This window comes from Lucilia sericata, unplaced genomic scaffold (assembly GCF_015586225.1).
Source record: "Lucilia sericata isolate MDLA Ls3-8-SP2 unplaced genomic scaffold, ASM1558622v1 Contig001103F_arrow, whole genome shotgun sequence".
Lineage (NCBI taxonomy): Eukaryota > Metazoa > Arthropoda > Insecta > Diptera > Calliphoridae > Lucilia > Lucilia sericata.
Window position 1 is genome coordinate 32,975 of NW_023995075.1, and position 16,255 is coordinate 49,229.

The following is a 16,255-nucleotide window of genomic DNA, read 5'->3' on the forward strand; positions in this document are numbered from 1 at the left end:
TTTTGTGAAGATCTTAGAAACAACATATGGAATGTTTTAAATTACAGCAACAAAAAATCCCTACCAAAAACACGATCGGTTTTTATTTAACAAACAACAACAGTTTTCAAAAACCGTTTTGATTCGTTTCACCTTCGTTTTCTCTTTTAACTGAATTTACTCTCATTGTTTTGTGTTGTTTTGCTAGAGTATGGGTAACATATTATTTTGTTGGTAGTTGTAGTTGGTGGTGGTTGTTATTTGTTGCTGTTTTACTGGCTTTGGTTGGTTTTTGGTTTAAGGCTACGATTTTGGCCATATTATTATAACACACTTACTTATGCGATTTAGCTAGCCGGGCTAACTACACCGTGCATCACACCAGAGTCTTTTCAGAACCTAAACAACATTGAAAGATTCAGTCAGGTGCCAAGCACCAAACCGAACGGACGTGTTCTCTTATTGACAAACAAAATTAAAAAGATCAGAGTTACAAATTATTTAAAAGAAATTCCCAAACAAAGCGTTATATTTACGGGTTATTTTCATTAACAAATTCAATTCAAAAGAGGAATATTTAAAACAAATCCAAAAAAAAATTATAAAAAAGAAAATTCTTAACAAATTTTCCTTAAGAAAAGAAAATTATTTAAAATCTTTTACAAATTAAACAAGTGCCTAGTTACAAATCTCTTTCTTTAAATAAATGTGTGAATAATAAAGTGTTTTTATAAATTATTTAATACAAAATAAAGGATATTGTTTAAAAATTTTAAGAAAAATTGTTTTAAAATTATTTATCTAACAACATGAATCATTTATCACCACCACCCTCACCTCAATCTAAACCTACACCTTTGAATAATTTCAATAATCCTGCTTTGGATATGAATTTGGCGAATTCCAAAAATTGGATACAAAGAGCTTCGGCTTTTAATAACGTAATGGCAAATGCTGCAGCTCAAAAGTTGAATACCAGAGGTAAGCTTAAGATTTAAACAAGAAAGAACTTAAAGCTTAAGGAAAACTAAAGCTTAAGTTTCAGAAATATTCAAAAACGGTTAAAAACGTTTATAAAGTTTTTATATATAGAAAAAAAGCAAAATCTAAATTGTTAACGTAAGAATTATTAAGTGTTAAAGCTTTTAAAATAACCAAAAATAACATTTGTAGATTTGTCTTAACTCAAAGTTATAAATCAATGCTTTCAAAGCCTCAAGTTCTCATTAAAAAGAGCTCGTTGTTACAAATTTTAAAATTATTAAAACACTATAAATAAGATAAAAGCAAAGCATTTGAAAAGCTTTATATTTAAAGCTTTTAAAGGAAATCTCTCAAAACCAAAGAATTTCAAAACAATATTCAAACTTTTTTAAAAACAATAAGAAAAAAATTAATTAAACTTAAGATTTACTAATAAAAAATATGTAGAAAGCTTTGTATTTAAAGCTTTTACGTGAAACTGTTAAAACTAAATCATTTGTAAACAATAAACTTAAGACTTTTTAAAATTCGGATTCATTTTCAAATTCCTCACTATTTCGTTTGAGAAAAACTTTCAATTTATACAAATTTTTAAAAATATAAAAAAACTTTAACTTTAAAAAAACAAAGCCTAAGTTTTACCTAAAAGTTCAAAAAAGTTTCAAGAATAGATTTCTCTAGTATTTTATACCAATCATTTATAATTAGTAACAAAAGAAAGCTTTACATTAAAAGTTTCTTTTTATTAAATTCCAAAAGCTTTAAGCTTTTCTTGACATTCTTGTAAATACTTTAAAAATATCGATAACACTTTAAAAAGTATACCCTCTACTAAACTTCAAAAAGTTTAACATCAAAAGCTTTAAAATTTCTTTTAGAAAAAAACTAAAACCTTCTTTGCCTCTTCCCAAACCAAAGTAACTAGGCTTTTAAAAGTTTCTGAAGTTAAAAATTTTAGCTTTGCATAAGTTTTTCATTTACAAAATATTAAAGCTTTTAAACTGTATTTTTTATGTTGAAAGCTTTAAGGTCTAACATTTTTCTTTGTAAAATATTACAAAAACTTAAAGCTTTTAAAAGTGCTAAGCTGCTATGGGCTTTTCTGAAAGCTCCTTAGGTGTAAAGAATGTTTGTATGGAGAAATATTTTGTAAAAAAGCATTTGAACTCTTTAAAACTTTTAGTTTATAAAAATATTAAGTTTTTAGATTCTAAAAGCTTTCATCAAAAGCTCCTGAAACACTTTAAATGTTTTAAGTAAAGCTTTTAGTCTTAATAGCGTTTAATAATGTCAATGTCAATCTTCTTCTCGCATTAAGCTTTTACAAATTAAAAAAAAAAACTTACAAATTTATAAAGCTCAACAGCTTTATGCTTTCAGTAGCTTTCGATAAAAGCTTTAGGCTTTTTGAACAATCCCTAACTTCTTTAAAAATTCTATTCATCAACAAATCTTTCCTCGAAAATTCTCTTTTACAGATTTACCACCCTTTCTCTACAATCCCCTGCTGTACTCCAGCGCCCTATTATGGCCACAATTCTTACTCTCCTCAGCTTCCGCCTTGGGATCGCCACACACCCCCATAACGCCCAAATCTCCTTTAACCATTGCCAATAACAGAGATTATGCCTTAACACCCGAAAAAGAGGATATATCTGCATCCTCACAAGATGAGTGCCTTAATGAAGATATGCCGCTAAATCTATCCATTAAACGTTCACCACAAAATGAAGAAAACTCTATGGAATCAGGCACTCCTCCGCCCTTAAGAGCGGTAAATCTCAAATCCTCACCACGTACACCAGAAGCTGAAGGAGGCGATGAAGAGGAGGAAGATTATGAGCCGGCTGCCAAAAGAAGATCACAGGGTTCACATATCTGGTCACCAGCCAGTATGTGTGAGAAATCCTTGAGATATCAACAGCAAACGGAAGAGCAGGGGGATATGGATCCCATAGTGCGTAAATTTAAATATGAAAGAAGAAATTCCTATTCCCGGCAACAACAACATCACCACCAACAACTACAAGATGCCAATCTACTAACACCCTTATCCTCTATATCGGGTCCTGCCACATTTCCACGCACTTCCTCTAAATCGAATCCTGAAATCGAATTGGCTCAACAACAAATCTATGCCCATCGTAATGCCTTTATGGCCGGTTTAGCGGGTAATAATTTGGAATTGCTGACTCAACATTTAAAGGCTCAAACACAACGAGAATTGGAATTGTTAAGACAACAAAGAGTGGATCTGTTTGTTCAACAATCAAATAGTGATAATGATAGTAACGGTGGTGATTTACCTTTAAGTGAAGATTTTCAAGATTCAAAATATCATCAACAGCAACAACAACAACATTTCATTTCCCAACATCATCAGCAACAACAGCAGCAGCAGCAACAACATCCCGATTCTACTGCCTTGATTGGTAGTTTAACAGATGTGCGCATGTCTTCAAGTTCGTATCAGGATAGTGATGGTGGTGGCAGTGGTGGAGCTATTTCACATAATGGTGAAAAAAGAACGGCTAGAAATTTTCAGGTAAGTTTAGGAAATCATGCACAAATGTTTTGCAATTAACAAAACATTTAGTTCAAAATTTAGTTTTTCTTCCAAATTCTTAATTTGAGGTTATAATTTTTGACCCACTGTAGTGTCCCCTGTAAGCAAATTAGTAACCACTATTAACTTTATATAGAAAGCTTTAGACTTCTTCTTTTGATATAAAAAATATGGTTTGAAAATATAAAAAGACCAAGAAAATATCTTACATTAAAGGAAGAACTTCCTAGGAAGTGATAAAAGAAGTATAAATCTCAAAGTAGTAGTAATCAAAAAACCACTAAGGCAATCACTTTAACATTAATTTAGGTAATTAAATTGAACTTTGGAAGCGATGAAAAAGTGTTCCTATTTCATTCATATACAAGAAAAGATAAAAAAATATTTAATTTGAGATTATCAACTTTGACCCACTGTAGCTGTAGTGTTCCTAATTCATTCATATTCCAAAAAAGATATGAATAGATTTTAATTTGAGGTTATCAACTTTGACCCACTGTAGCGTTTACTGTGGACAAGTTTAATAACTTTTTTAAATATATTTTGAAAGCTTAACACTTGTTCTTTTGATATAACAAAAATGGTTTGGAAATATTAAAAGACCAGGAAAATATCTTACATTAAAGCAAGAACTTCCTGGGAAGTGATAAAAGAAGTAGAAATCTCAAAGTATTAGTAATCAAAAACAACTAAGGCAACCGTTTTAACAATAATTTAGGTAATTAAATTTGCTTTGCAAATGATGAAAAAGTGTTCCTAATTCATTCATATTCCAAAAAAGATATGAATAGATTTTAATTTGAGGTTATCAACTTTGACCCACTGTAGCTGCCACAGTAGGCAAGTTTAATAACTCTTTTAAATATATTTTGAAAGCCTAACACTTGTTCTTTTGATATAACAAATATGGTTTGGAAATATTAAAAGACCGAGGAAATATATAACATTAAAGCAAGAACTTCCTGGGAAGTGATAAAAGAAGTAGAAATCAAAAAACAACTAAGGCAACCGTTTTAACATTAATTTAGGTAATTAAATTTACTTTGGAAAAGCTAAAAATAGACTCCGATAAGAAGTAAACGAACCTTTTTTATGAAAAATTTTCATGATTTTTAAAAATATTTTTTAACATTTTCTTGTAATTTTTTTTTTTTTTGGAGTTACAAAAAGTTGTAGTTTTACTTTTGTTTACTTTTATAACTGTTTTTATTTTCCATATTCATATGTTCAATTTTCAACAGACCACCCATTTTTGATCCTTTTCATTTTTCAATAATAAAAAAACTACAACAGATGCACTGATCAAAACGAAAGTAATGCTGTTACATTTATGAAAAAAAAACACTACAGATTTTTTTAATTTGATAATTTCCAAAAAATCCGAAAAAAATAATCATTAAAACCTACCGATAAGCCATTTAAGCCATCTGTTTATTCCTAAGAAGTCACACGCACAAAATTGTGATCGTAAGAAAAAATAATAACGATCAAACGTAAAAAACGAAAACGATCTTGGCTGGCAGGCTGCCAACAGTTTTTAAAGAAGAAACCTTTCAAGCATATCAAGTTGCATACCTACTTGCTGCCTTGCTTTTAGCCCAACTAAAACTAAATGCAGTTTTAAAAGGAGAAGAGACCATGTGCCACACATTATTTAAAATATTTAAACAATTAAAGTTTAAAGAATGTTAAAGAAATTAAATTGAAAAATTTTAATAGAAAATGAAAGTAAATGTATATAAGATTCTAACTATAAAAGGATTTTAAAATCTTAAGTAAATTAATCATTATTATGACTTTTTGAAAATTTCCCATTTTTGCTTAGATTTTTCAAAATGACATAAAATTAACAATTTTAAAGATTTTTAAACAAAATCAACGGATAATGAAAGTAGATTATGTGTAGTTTTAATAATCTAAAAAATTTTTCAAATCCAAGATAGATATTCAATTTTATAAACATTTGAAGTTTAGACATTTTTAAAAATTTTTGTTTTATAAAATTTCAGAATTTTTAAATATTTTTAAAAACAGAACAGAAATTTTGAACCATAAATCGTTTGGAAGAAAAATCCTTGATATTTACAAATCTATATTAATTAATTTGATTAACTAATTGCATGTTATGAGATTTCAATTTAATAGAAACCTAAAAAAAATTGAATTTTCCAAAAGACAATAAAATTTATATGACACTTTTATCTATAAAATTACAAACAATGACAAAAGACACTTAAATGACACAAATATGTCCTGGAAAGGTTGGGAAGAGGGGGAGAAAAGTTATAATTTTTGTTATTTATTTAGTACAACAGCAATTAAATTATGTTATAAAATCGTAAATAATAGCAAAACAATTAACACAACTTGGTCAAGCACGCATTTCCCCACAAATACCTGCTTTACATTCTGTCTTTCAAACACTATTCTATAGTTTTTCAATTAGAAAAAAGGGGTTCTTTTAATAATTTCCATATTTTGTTTTTCAATTAATTGAATTGTTTTCAATTAAGGGGAGGGGGTTTGAGGTTATTATAACCTCTTCTATTTGTTGGTCAAATCTATGGCAAACACGATATTAAGCAATTAAAATCTATAATGAAAATTAAAGGATTTCAATCAATTTATTTGAAAATATATACAAATATTTATAGACGTTTTCTTAGGTAAACATTTGATTTAATTACGAAAAAAAATGTATAAAAATGATGAGAACTATTAATAAATTTGTTTGACAGAAAAAGGGGGTTAAATAAATAGTTTTGGGATAATTGTTACAATTTGAAGGTTAGTATTTCAAGTAATTTATTTTGTTTGCTTCATTTGCTAATAAATATATTAATTACTAATTTTGATACTTAGTTCAGAAATTTGAAATAAAGCTTCTTAATTTATGAAATGATTGTCATAAAATATATGAAGAAATCATAGTTTAGGTTGTAAGCTTTTAAAAGGTTTCATTTTTAACCGCATTATAAAAGAATTTTTTTTTTATAAATTTAAAAAAATTATCCAGAACTACAAAACTTTTGAACCGATTTTAAAACTATATATAACAAAATCATAGCTGAGGTCCTAAGCTTTTAGAAAATTTAAGCTTTGAGCATTTCCTTGCCATAAAATGTAAGCTTTTGACTGTCAAAGTTGACCATATTGTGCTAAAAAAGGGGTAATAATTTTTTGTCATTATTTCTCTGGATATTAATGTAATTTCTTAGCTTTTGAGCCGATTTTATAACAATGTAGGACAAAATCATAGCTAAGGCCCTAAGATTTTAGAAAATTAAAGCTTTAAGCATTTTCATGACACATAATATAAGCTTTCAAGTATCAAAGTTGAACATGTTGTTTTAAAAAGGGGTAATGATTTTTGTCATTATTTCTCTGGATATTAACTTCTTATCTTTTGAACCGATTTTAAAGCAATGCATGACAAAGTATAGCTAAGGACTTAAGCTTTCAGAAAATTAAAGCTTTAAGCTTTTGCTTTTATTTTACAATATAAGCTTTCAACTCTCAAAGTTGGCCCGCTTTTCTATAAATCTCTTATTATCTTCAAAAATATTTAACCGATTTCTACATAATATATAGCAAAATTATGGCTGAGGTCTTAAGCTTTTAGAAAATAAAAGCTTTAAGCTTTTCCATGTCATACAATGTAAGCTTTTGACTGTCAAACTTGACCTTTTCTAAGTGAAAAAAGAGTATATAGTAATTTTTTCTGTAAAAATCTTGATATTATATCTTCTAAAATACTGAACGATTTTAATTTAAGGTATAACAGAATTATAGTTGAGGACTTAAGCTTTTAGAAAATTAAAACTTTAAGCTTTTCTTTGTCCTACAATATAAGCTTCAGTGCGTCAAAGTTAACCTTCTACAGATTGAAATATAGCAATATTTTTATTGCTAAACCTTTCTGTTAATATTAATATATCTTCTAGAAAACCGAACCGATTTTGTTAACATATCGGAGGAATTTATAGATAAGAATGTAAGCTTTCAAACCACTTAAATTTCAATCAACTCCTCTAAAGCAAACAATTAACTACAGGCGATCAAAATTAAAAGAACAGTATATATTAAAACAAATTTGTAGATGTTAATATATCTTTTTAAAAACTGAACCGATTTGAATATACTTTATGACAAAATCATAAATAAGGACTTAAGCTTTTGGAATAATAAACTTTAACTTGAAGTTGAAGATATTTAAGATGAGCTAAAGACTATATATCTATATATCTTTGAAACATCTGAACCGAATTCAATACAGTCCATGATAAACTCATAGATAAGGATAAAAGCCTTTGGAATAATAAACTTTTATTCAATTTAAAGGAATTTGAAGGTGAGCTATAGGCCGTCAAAGTTGAATACCTCAGGTGTAAAAGAAAATTAGAAATTTTGTTGATACAAATTCATAATTTTCTATATATCTTTGAAATTTCTGAACCGATTTGAATATAATCTAGGACAAAATTAAAGATAATGACTTTATCTTTTAATCAACTTTTAATAAAATCGGAAAGGTTTGAGAAGAGTTTTAAGCTGTCAAAGTTTAACACCTCAAGAGTAAATAGTGCAAGAAAAAATTTTTGAAATGCTACAAAAAATTTATGCAAATTTCATTTCCGTTTTAAATTTAAATTTTCTTTAACGAAAAACCAATTTTTTTCTTCTAAATGCATTATAAACAGCAGCTCTGACTTGCATTTTAACAAATTAGAAGAGAGAAGAAACAAAAATCCATATAACAGACAACAAAACACTTGTGTCATTATTGATTTTGAAAATAAATAATAGAAAAATATTGAAAAATTATTTATGATTAACACGTACAAATATTAAACAAAAGCTACACTAACTAATAGTGACACATTTAGAAATTTAAAATGTAACAAAACATCAGAGTAGACAGTAAACCCTTGTAAGCAAACTGTGTAAATATGTTTATTAAAATAAAGAGAGAGAGAAAATTAAATAAATAGAAAAAAATGCATAAAGATTTTTTTCAAAAAAAATATATATTGATGTCATTAAGGAGTTGTTTTCTTGTTAAATAAAAAGTAATTTTAAAAAAATATTCAACAACATTTATTTAAATTCAAAAAAAAGCAAACAAATTAGTACAGCTGAAATGGTAGAAGAAAAAAATAAAGTATTTTTAAATAAACCCTAGATCCTCTTCTATATAAGATTTCATATTTATTTAGCTGTTTTACCAAACAACAATTTTGTTTTTTTTTTTTATTAAGACAACAAGAAGAAAATAAATATAAAATTTCGAAAAAATATTTTAAATAAAACCTTTTTTTCGAGACTTTGATTAGTTTTGATTGTGTAGATTTTTTATATGTATATCAGACAAACTGTTTAAATATGGGGAATTTTCGTCATTAGTTTTATTTTTAAATTATTGTTAAAGAAAAAATATTTTATATTAATTTTTCCATTATTTATTTTTTTTTTTCTTCAACTATTTCTAGTGCAAACAATGTGGTAAATCTTTTAAACGTTCATCTACCCTATCGACACATTTACTGATACATAGCGATACCCGTCCCTATCCCTGTCAATATTGTGGCAAACGTTTTCATCAGAAATCGGATATGAAAAAACATACTTATATACATACTGGTAAGTAACTCTAAAATTTCCTTATTTTTTATCAACATTTTCCCATTTTTTATTAAATGCAACTCCTGGGATTGGTTAATTTTCATTGAAAACAATAAATTTTTACTTTTTAAAAAGATTTCCTTGGTTTTTGCCAGTTTTTACGAATTCCCATTTACTTTTCAAAAATCCCCTCAAAATAAAATTTACTCCAAAAATCGTTTAGAAATGTTCCCGGTTTATAAAACTAAATGAAAAAATAATTTAAAATCATATTTTTAGATATTTCTATAAATTCCTAGTTTTTATTTTTAAAATTTCCTCAATTTTATTAACCGGGATTTGGTTTTAGTTACTGGGAATTGTTAATTTTGAAGGCAATAATAGATTTTTGTTTTCTGTCAATATTTCAACAGTTTTTGGGAAATTTTACCAATTTCCATTTACTTTTCAAAAATCCCCTTATAACAAAATTTTTCCAAAAATTCACTAAAAATGTTTCAGCTTTGAAGAAATAAATAGCAAAATCAAATTTTATACTCATTTTGAAAATTCCTAATTTTTGTTTAAAAAATCCCTCAAATTCATTAACTGGGATTTGTTTTAACTTACTGGGATTTATTAATTTCTGTTGGAATTGATAAATATTACCTTTCTAATAAGTTTCCAAGCTATTTTTATGGATTTTAGGAATTCCCATATACTTTCTAAAATCCCTTTTTTTCAAAAATTTCCCCGGAAGTCCAGTTTTCAATGAATTTCTTAGAAAACTAAAACATTAACAACGTTTTAATAACTTTCTTGTTATTTTTAAGATATTTTATTAATTCCCATTTACTTTTTAGTCATACCATATTTTTTCTTAATCTGGTAACCTTTTTAACCGTTAACTTTATTAATCCCTTGCCTTTTATTTTTGCCTTTTTGCCATCATTAAATTAACACTTGTCATAACAATCACTCTATTGCTGTTATACTCTTTCTCACACACACACACACATGCCACCCATCTTGAGTAGTTTTATTCTTGTTGTAATTGTTCTATAGAAAATTCATGCATGCCTGCCTGCCCGGTTTTTTGCATATAAAGCATACAAGCAAAAAAAATTTAACACGTCACGTGACTTTAACACATTGTTTTTGCTGTATGTCCCCCCTTTTTTATAATTTTAAGTTTAAATCACTTGTCGTGCTTTTTTCCACAGGAATTGTAATATTTATTGTATTTTATAAACGATTAAGTGCATAACCATCATATCTGATTTAATTTAACTAATAGATTGGAATAAATAATTAAGTAATTTGTTATGAAAAAGAAGGGGGAAAATTATGGTAAAAAAGTGATATTTACTTTTGTCGGGGAGATTTGATTTTGTAGTTTAAAAAAAGGACAAAGTAATAAAGAAAATTAAGTAGATTTTAGTCAATAGATAAATAAGTTTAAATAATATACAAAGGATTTTATTGTAAAAGGGAATTGAAATCATTAGAAAGTTAAGTAATAAACTGAATTTAGAATTATTTTAGAAAATGTTCAAATTCCCTTAATTTTTTTGTAATCGGGATTTGTTTTAACTTTCTGGGAATTGTTAATTTTTGTGGGAAATAATTTTTTTTGTCATTTTAAAAACATTTCTATTGTTTTTAACTGATTTTAAGAATTCCCAAAAACTTTTGTAAAATTACCTCAGAACAAAATCTTCTAAAAAGATTTTTTAATCGATTTATTTTGGAAATACAAAAAATTAACATTATTTTATACACTTATTATAAAAATCTCCCTAGTTTTATAAAAATTTCCCCATTTTTATTAACGGGCATTAGTTTTAAATAAAATTTCCCCATTTTTATTAACTGGGATTTGTTTTAAATTCCTAGGAATTGTTAGTTTTTATGGGAAATAATTTGCTATTGTTTTTGTTTGATTTTAAGAATTCCCAAAAACTTTTGAAAAATTCCCTCAAACCAAAATTTTCCAAAAATATTTTTTAATCGATTTATTTTGGAAATACGAAAAAACTAACATTATTTTATACACTTATTATAAAAAAAATAAAAAAAATTATAAAAAAAAAAAAAAATAAAAATTTCCCCATTTTTATTAACGGGCATTAGTTTTAAATAAAATTTCCCCATTTTTATTAACTGGGATTTGTTTTAAATTCCTGGGATTTGTTACTTTTTATGGGAAATAATCGTTTTAAGTATTTTAATAAATTTTCTATTGTTTTCGTTTGATTTTAAGAATTCCCAAAAACTTTTGAAAAATTTCCTCAAACCAAAATTGTCCAAAACGATTTTTTAATCGATTTATTTTAGAAATACGAAAAAACTAACATTATTTTATACACTTTTTATAAAATTTTCCCGTTTTTTATTAAAATTTCCCCATTTTTATTAACTGGCATTTGTTTTTAATAAAATTTCCCCATTTTTAATATCAGGGATTAGTTTTAACTTCCTGGGAATGGTTAATTTTTGTGGGAAATAATAATTTTCTAACTTTTAATAAGTTTCCTGTCATTTTAGCCGATTTTAAGAATTCCCAAAATTTTTAAAAAATTTCCTCATTAGAAATTTTTTCAAAAAATCTGTTTATATTAATTTTTTGGGAAAATTATTACAAAATAATAAAATAGATCATATTTTTTATAAATATTTTTTTTTTTACCCAATTTCTAATTTTTCCCTTTTATTTTGTGTCTATTTTTAGGTGAAAAACCCCATAAATGTACCGTGTGCCTTAAAGCCTTCAGCCAGAGTTCAAATTTGATTACCCATATGCGCAAGCATACTGGCTATAAACCCTTCGGTTGTGGTCTCTGTGATCAGGCTTTCCAACGCAAAGTTGATTTAAGAAGACATCGTGAAAGTCGTCATGAGGAACACTCACTCTCGACTAGTGCCAGTAATAATACCAATAATCCCTTAGTAAAAATGGAAGTCAGCAGTAGTTGTTGAAATGCTCTCTCCCACCCCCCAAAAAAAAACTCCAAAATCTCCTGTAAATTTTATATAAAATCCAAACATTTGTTGGATTTTTTTTTTAAGAAAAAAGAATTTGTTAAAAAAAGCTAAGTCTTAATTAAAGCCAAAGTTTTTGAACCCATTTCTTTAAACTATAAACAAGGCTTTTTTAATGTTAAACTAAATTTATAAAAAAACAACTTAAACAAACAAACTAGTAATCCAAAATATATAACAATTTATATTAAATTTTTATATAATTATAATAAAATAAAATATAAAAATTTTAAAATTTCTCTTTAAGTTAAAATTAAGTTAAAGCAAAACAAACAAACCTTAAAACCCCCCAAAAACCATTTTAATCTTTATTATAAATTTAAGTTTTAGTTTTTAAAATTGTGTATAGACTTATTTTTTTATAGAAATTAAGAAAAAAACAAACAAACCCTGGAAGACTTTTGCTTTTAAATATTAATTTTTAAGTTTCTTATAATTTTTTTTAAATTTAGTAAAAATTTTTTTAAATTCTTATTTTTTATTTAAAATTAAAAACCCTTTATTTGGCCTCTTAATTTTTTTTTACCTTAAGGAAGACATTGATTTAAAACAAAAAACCATTGTTAAAAACCATTTCAATTGCAGCTAAATGTACCAAAGAATATTTATTGTATTTTCATCATTTATAACTATTTTTTAAAAACTCCCCTTTTTATTCCTTTTTATTTATTTAATTGGTATGTCTACTGTTTAAACAAACAAAAATATTAAATTTTTTTATTCATTTTACTCTATTTTCTTAATTTAATTTAGTTTTTTTTTATTTAATTAATTAATAATAAATTTTTATTTAAATTTATTTATATGAAGACAAAATAATAATTTTATTTATAATTTTCTTTTAGTTCTATTTTGAATTTTTATGTTTTTAAGTTGAATTGATTTGAGAAAAACGAAAAAAAAACACAAAATATTGAAAATAATAAAGTTTGAAAAAATGAAAATGTACAAGAGTTTTATTAAGGGAAAAATTAAATTTAAAAGGGATATTTCTTTAGTTAAACACAATATTAAAGGAAAAAGGAAATTTTCTTTGGTGTGAACACAATATTAAATTTTCTTTAGTTGGTGGGAACACAATATTAAAGAAAACAAGGGAATTTTCTTTGGTGGGAACACAATATTAAAGAAAAAGGATTTTTTGATGGGAACACTATATTAAAGAAAACAACAGAATTTATTTTCGTGTGAACACAGTAAACAAGGGAATTTCTTTAGTGTGAATACAATATTAAAGAAAACAAGGGAATTTTCTTTAGAGTGAACACAATATTGAAGAAAACAAGGGAATTTTTTTTAGTGTGAACACAATATTAAAGAAAACAAAGGATTTTTTAGTGTGAACACGATATTAAAAATAACAAGGAAAATTTCTTTAGTGTGAACATAATATTAAGGAAACCAAGGAAGTTTTCTTTAGTGTGAACACAATATTAAAGAAAAATGGAATTTTCTTTCGTGTGAACACAAAGGAAAGGAAAACAAAGGAATTTTCTTTAGTTTGAACACAATATTAAAGAAAGAAGGGAATTTTCTTTAGTGTGAATACAATATTAAAGAAAAAAGGGAATTTTCTTTAGTGTGAATACAATATTAAAGGAAAAAGGAAATTTTCTTTGGTGTGAACACAATATTAAAGAAAAATGGAATTTTCTTTAATATATTAAAGAAAACAACAGAATTTGCTTTCGTTTGAATACAGTATTAAACAAAAATGTACCAAAGAATATTTATTGTATTTTCATCATTTATAACTATTTTTTAAAAACTCCCCTTTTTATTCCTTTTTATTTATTTAATTGGTATGTCTACTGTTTAAACAAACAAAAATATTAAATTTTTTTATTCATTTTACTCTATTTTCTTAATTTAATTTAGTTTTTTTTTATTTAATTAATTAATAATAAATTTTTATTTAAATTTATTTATATGAAGACAAAATAATAATTTTATTTATAATTTTCTTTTAGTTCTATTTTGAATTTTTATGTTTTTAAGTTGAATTGATTTGAGAAAAACGAAAAAAAAACACAAAATATTGAAAATAATAAAGTTTGAAAAAATGAAAATGTACAAGAGTTTTATTAAGGGAAAAATTAAATTTAAAAGGGATATTTCTTTAGTTAAACACAATATTAAAGGAAAAAGGAAATTTTCTTTGGTGTGAACACAATATTAAATTTTCTTTAGTTGGTGGGAACACAATATTAAAGAAAACAAGGGAATTTTCTTTGGTGGGAACACAATATTAAAGAAAAAGGATTTTTTGATGGGAACACTATATTAAAGAAAACAACAGAATTTATTTTCGTGTGAACACAGTAAACAAGGGAATTTCTTTAGTGTGAATACAATATTAAAGAAAACAAGGGAATTTTCTTTAGAGTGAACACAATATTGAAGAAAACAAGGGAATTTTTTTTAGTGTGAACACAATATTAAAGAAAACAAAGGATTTTTTAGTGTGAACACGATATTAAAAATAACAAGGAAAATTTCTTTAGTGTGAACATAATATTAAGGAAACCAAGGAAGTTTTCTTTAGTGTGAACACAATATTAAAGAAAAATGGAATTTTCTTTCGTGTGAACACAAAGGAAAGGAAAACAAAGGAATTTTCTTTAGTTTGAACACAATATTAAAGAAAGAAGGGAATTTTCTTTAGTGTGAATACAATATTAAAGAAAAAAGGGAATTTTCTTTAGTGTGAATACAATATTAAAGGAAAAAGGAAATTTTCTTTGGTGTGAACACAATATTAAAGAAAAATGGAATTTTCTTTAATATATTAAAGAAAACAACAGAATTTGCTTTCGTTTGAATACAGTATTAAACAAAAAGAGGACAATTTCTTTAATAAGAACACAATATTAAAGGAAAAATGGAAATTTTCTTTGGTGTGAGCACAATATTAAAGAAACAATTTTCTTTAATATATTTAGCCCCATATTTATAATCAAATTTTTATTTTATAAAAGGTTTACTAAACAAAATTTTCATTGTAAAGACCTAAATAAGTTTTTAAAATTTACAATAAAGATCACTTTAGGACCCAACATCGTAACAACTGTTGGACCACTACTTAAAGAGGACAAATTGAGGACAAAATAGATCTTCTGAAAGACCGACGATTGAGACCAATGCTGGACTTATATAGAAAGATCTTCGAATGTAACAAATGTTGGACAAGTTTAAGATTAACGGTTGCGAAAAAGCTCATTTCTGGACTATTTAAAGATCTATGATTAAAGCTAATGTTAAACTACTTGAACATCTAGGAATTGTACGCAACAATAGAGAATAATATTGACCTCCAGCAATACCTACGATTGAGGCTAATTTAAGACCTACATTGACGATAATTTTGAACTCCTATGCCACCAATTGTGACAAATGCTAAACTATTTTATGATCTTTTAAGGTCAAGATCTCTTAAGATTAAGGCTGGACTATTTAGATAATCTATGGACTAGTTTAAGAATTAGTTTTAAGACTAGTCTGTGGACTGGTCCAATGACTGGAAATTATCTAGTAGTGTTCACGAATTAATAAAGTATTGATCTAGAATTATCTAGTACTCTGATCAAGAATTCATCGAGAATTAATGTAGAACCGATCAAAAATTGGTTTGAACTTGTCAAGAACTGATTAAAAACTGATCTACAATTATTGCAGAACTGATCTAGAATTGGTTTAGATGTGATCATATACAGATCCCAAATTGTTGTAGAACTGATGTAGAACTATTATAGAACGGATTTAGAATTAAAGAATTGATCAAGATCTAGAATATTTTTCCAGTACTGATCTGCAATTATCGTAGAACTAATATAGAATTGGATTAAACCTAATCATGTTCTTCAAAATTGTTTTAGAACTGATCTAGAAAAGATTGGGAAGTAAGAAATTGAAAATGATTGATGTTCTAAAATAAAAATAGAATTAATTTGTAAATGATCAAGTACTGATCAAGAGTTGTTTTATAACTGATCAAGTACTGATCTAAAATTGCTTTAAAACTTATGTAAAATTAATATAGAAATGATCTCGAACTATTTCTAGTACTGATCTAGAACTGATATA

The 16,255-nt window shown here is 25.9% G+C and overlaps 1 protein-coding gene across 1 annotated transcript; it reads left to right on the forward strand.

The window, feature by feature from the left end:
• Positions 1-415: 415 nt before the first annotated feature.
• LOC119610004 (zinc finger protein sens) lies at positions 416-12,324 on the forward strand. Its single transcript, XM_037965064.1, has 4 exons — positions 416-960; positions 2,442-3,508; positions 9,019-9,169; positions 11,862-12,324. Exons 1-4 carry the CDS (start codon positions 789-791, stop codon positions 12,107-12,109), a joined length of 1,638 nt encoding a protein of 545 aa, XP_037820992.1. The 5' UTR covers positions 416-788; the 3' UTR covers positions 12,110-12,324.
• The last annotated feature ends 3,931 nt before the right edge of the window (positions 12,325-16,255 follow it).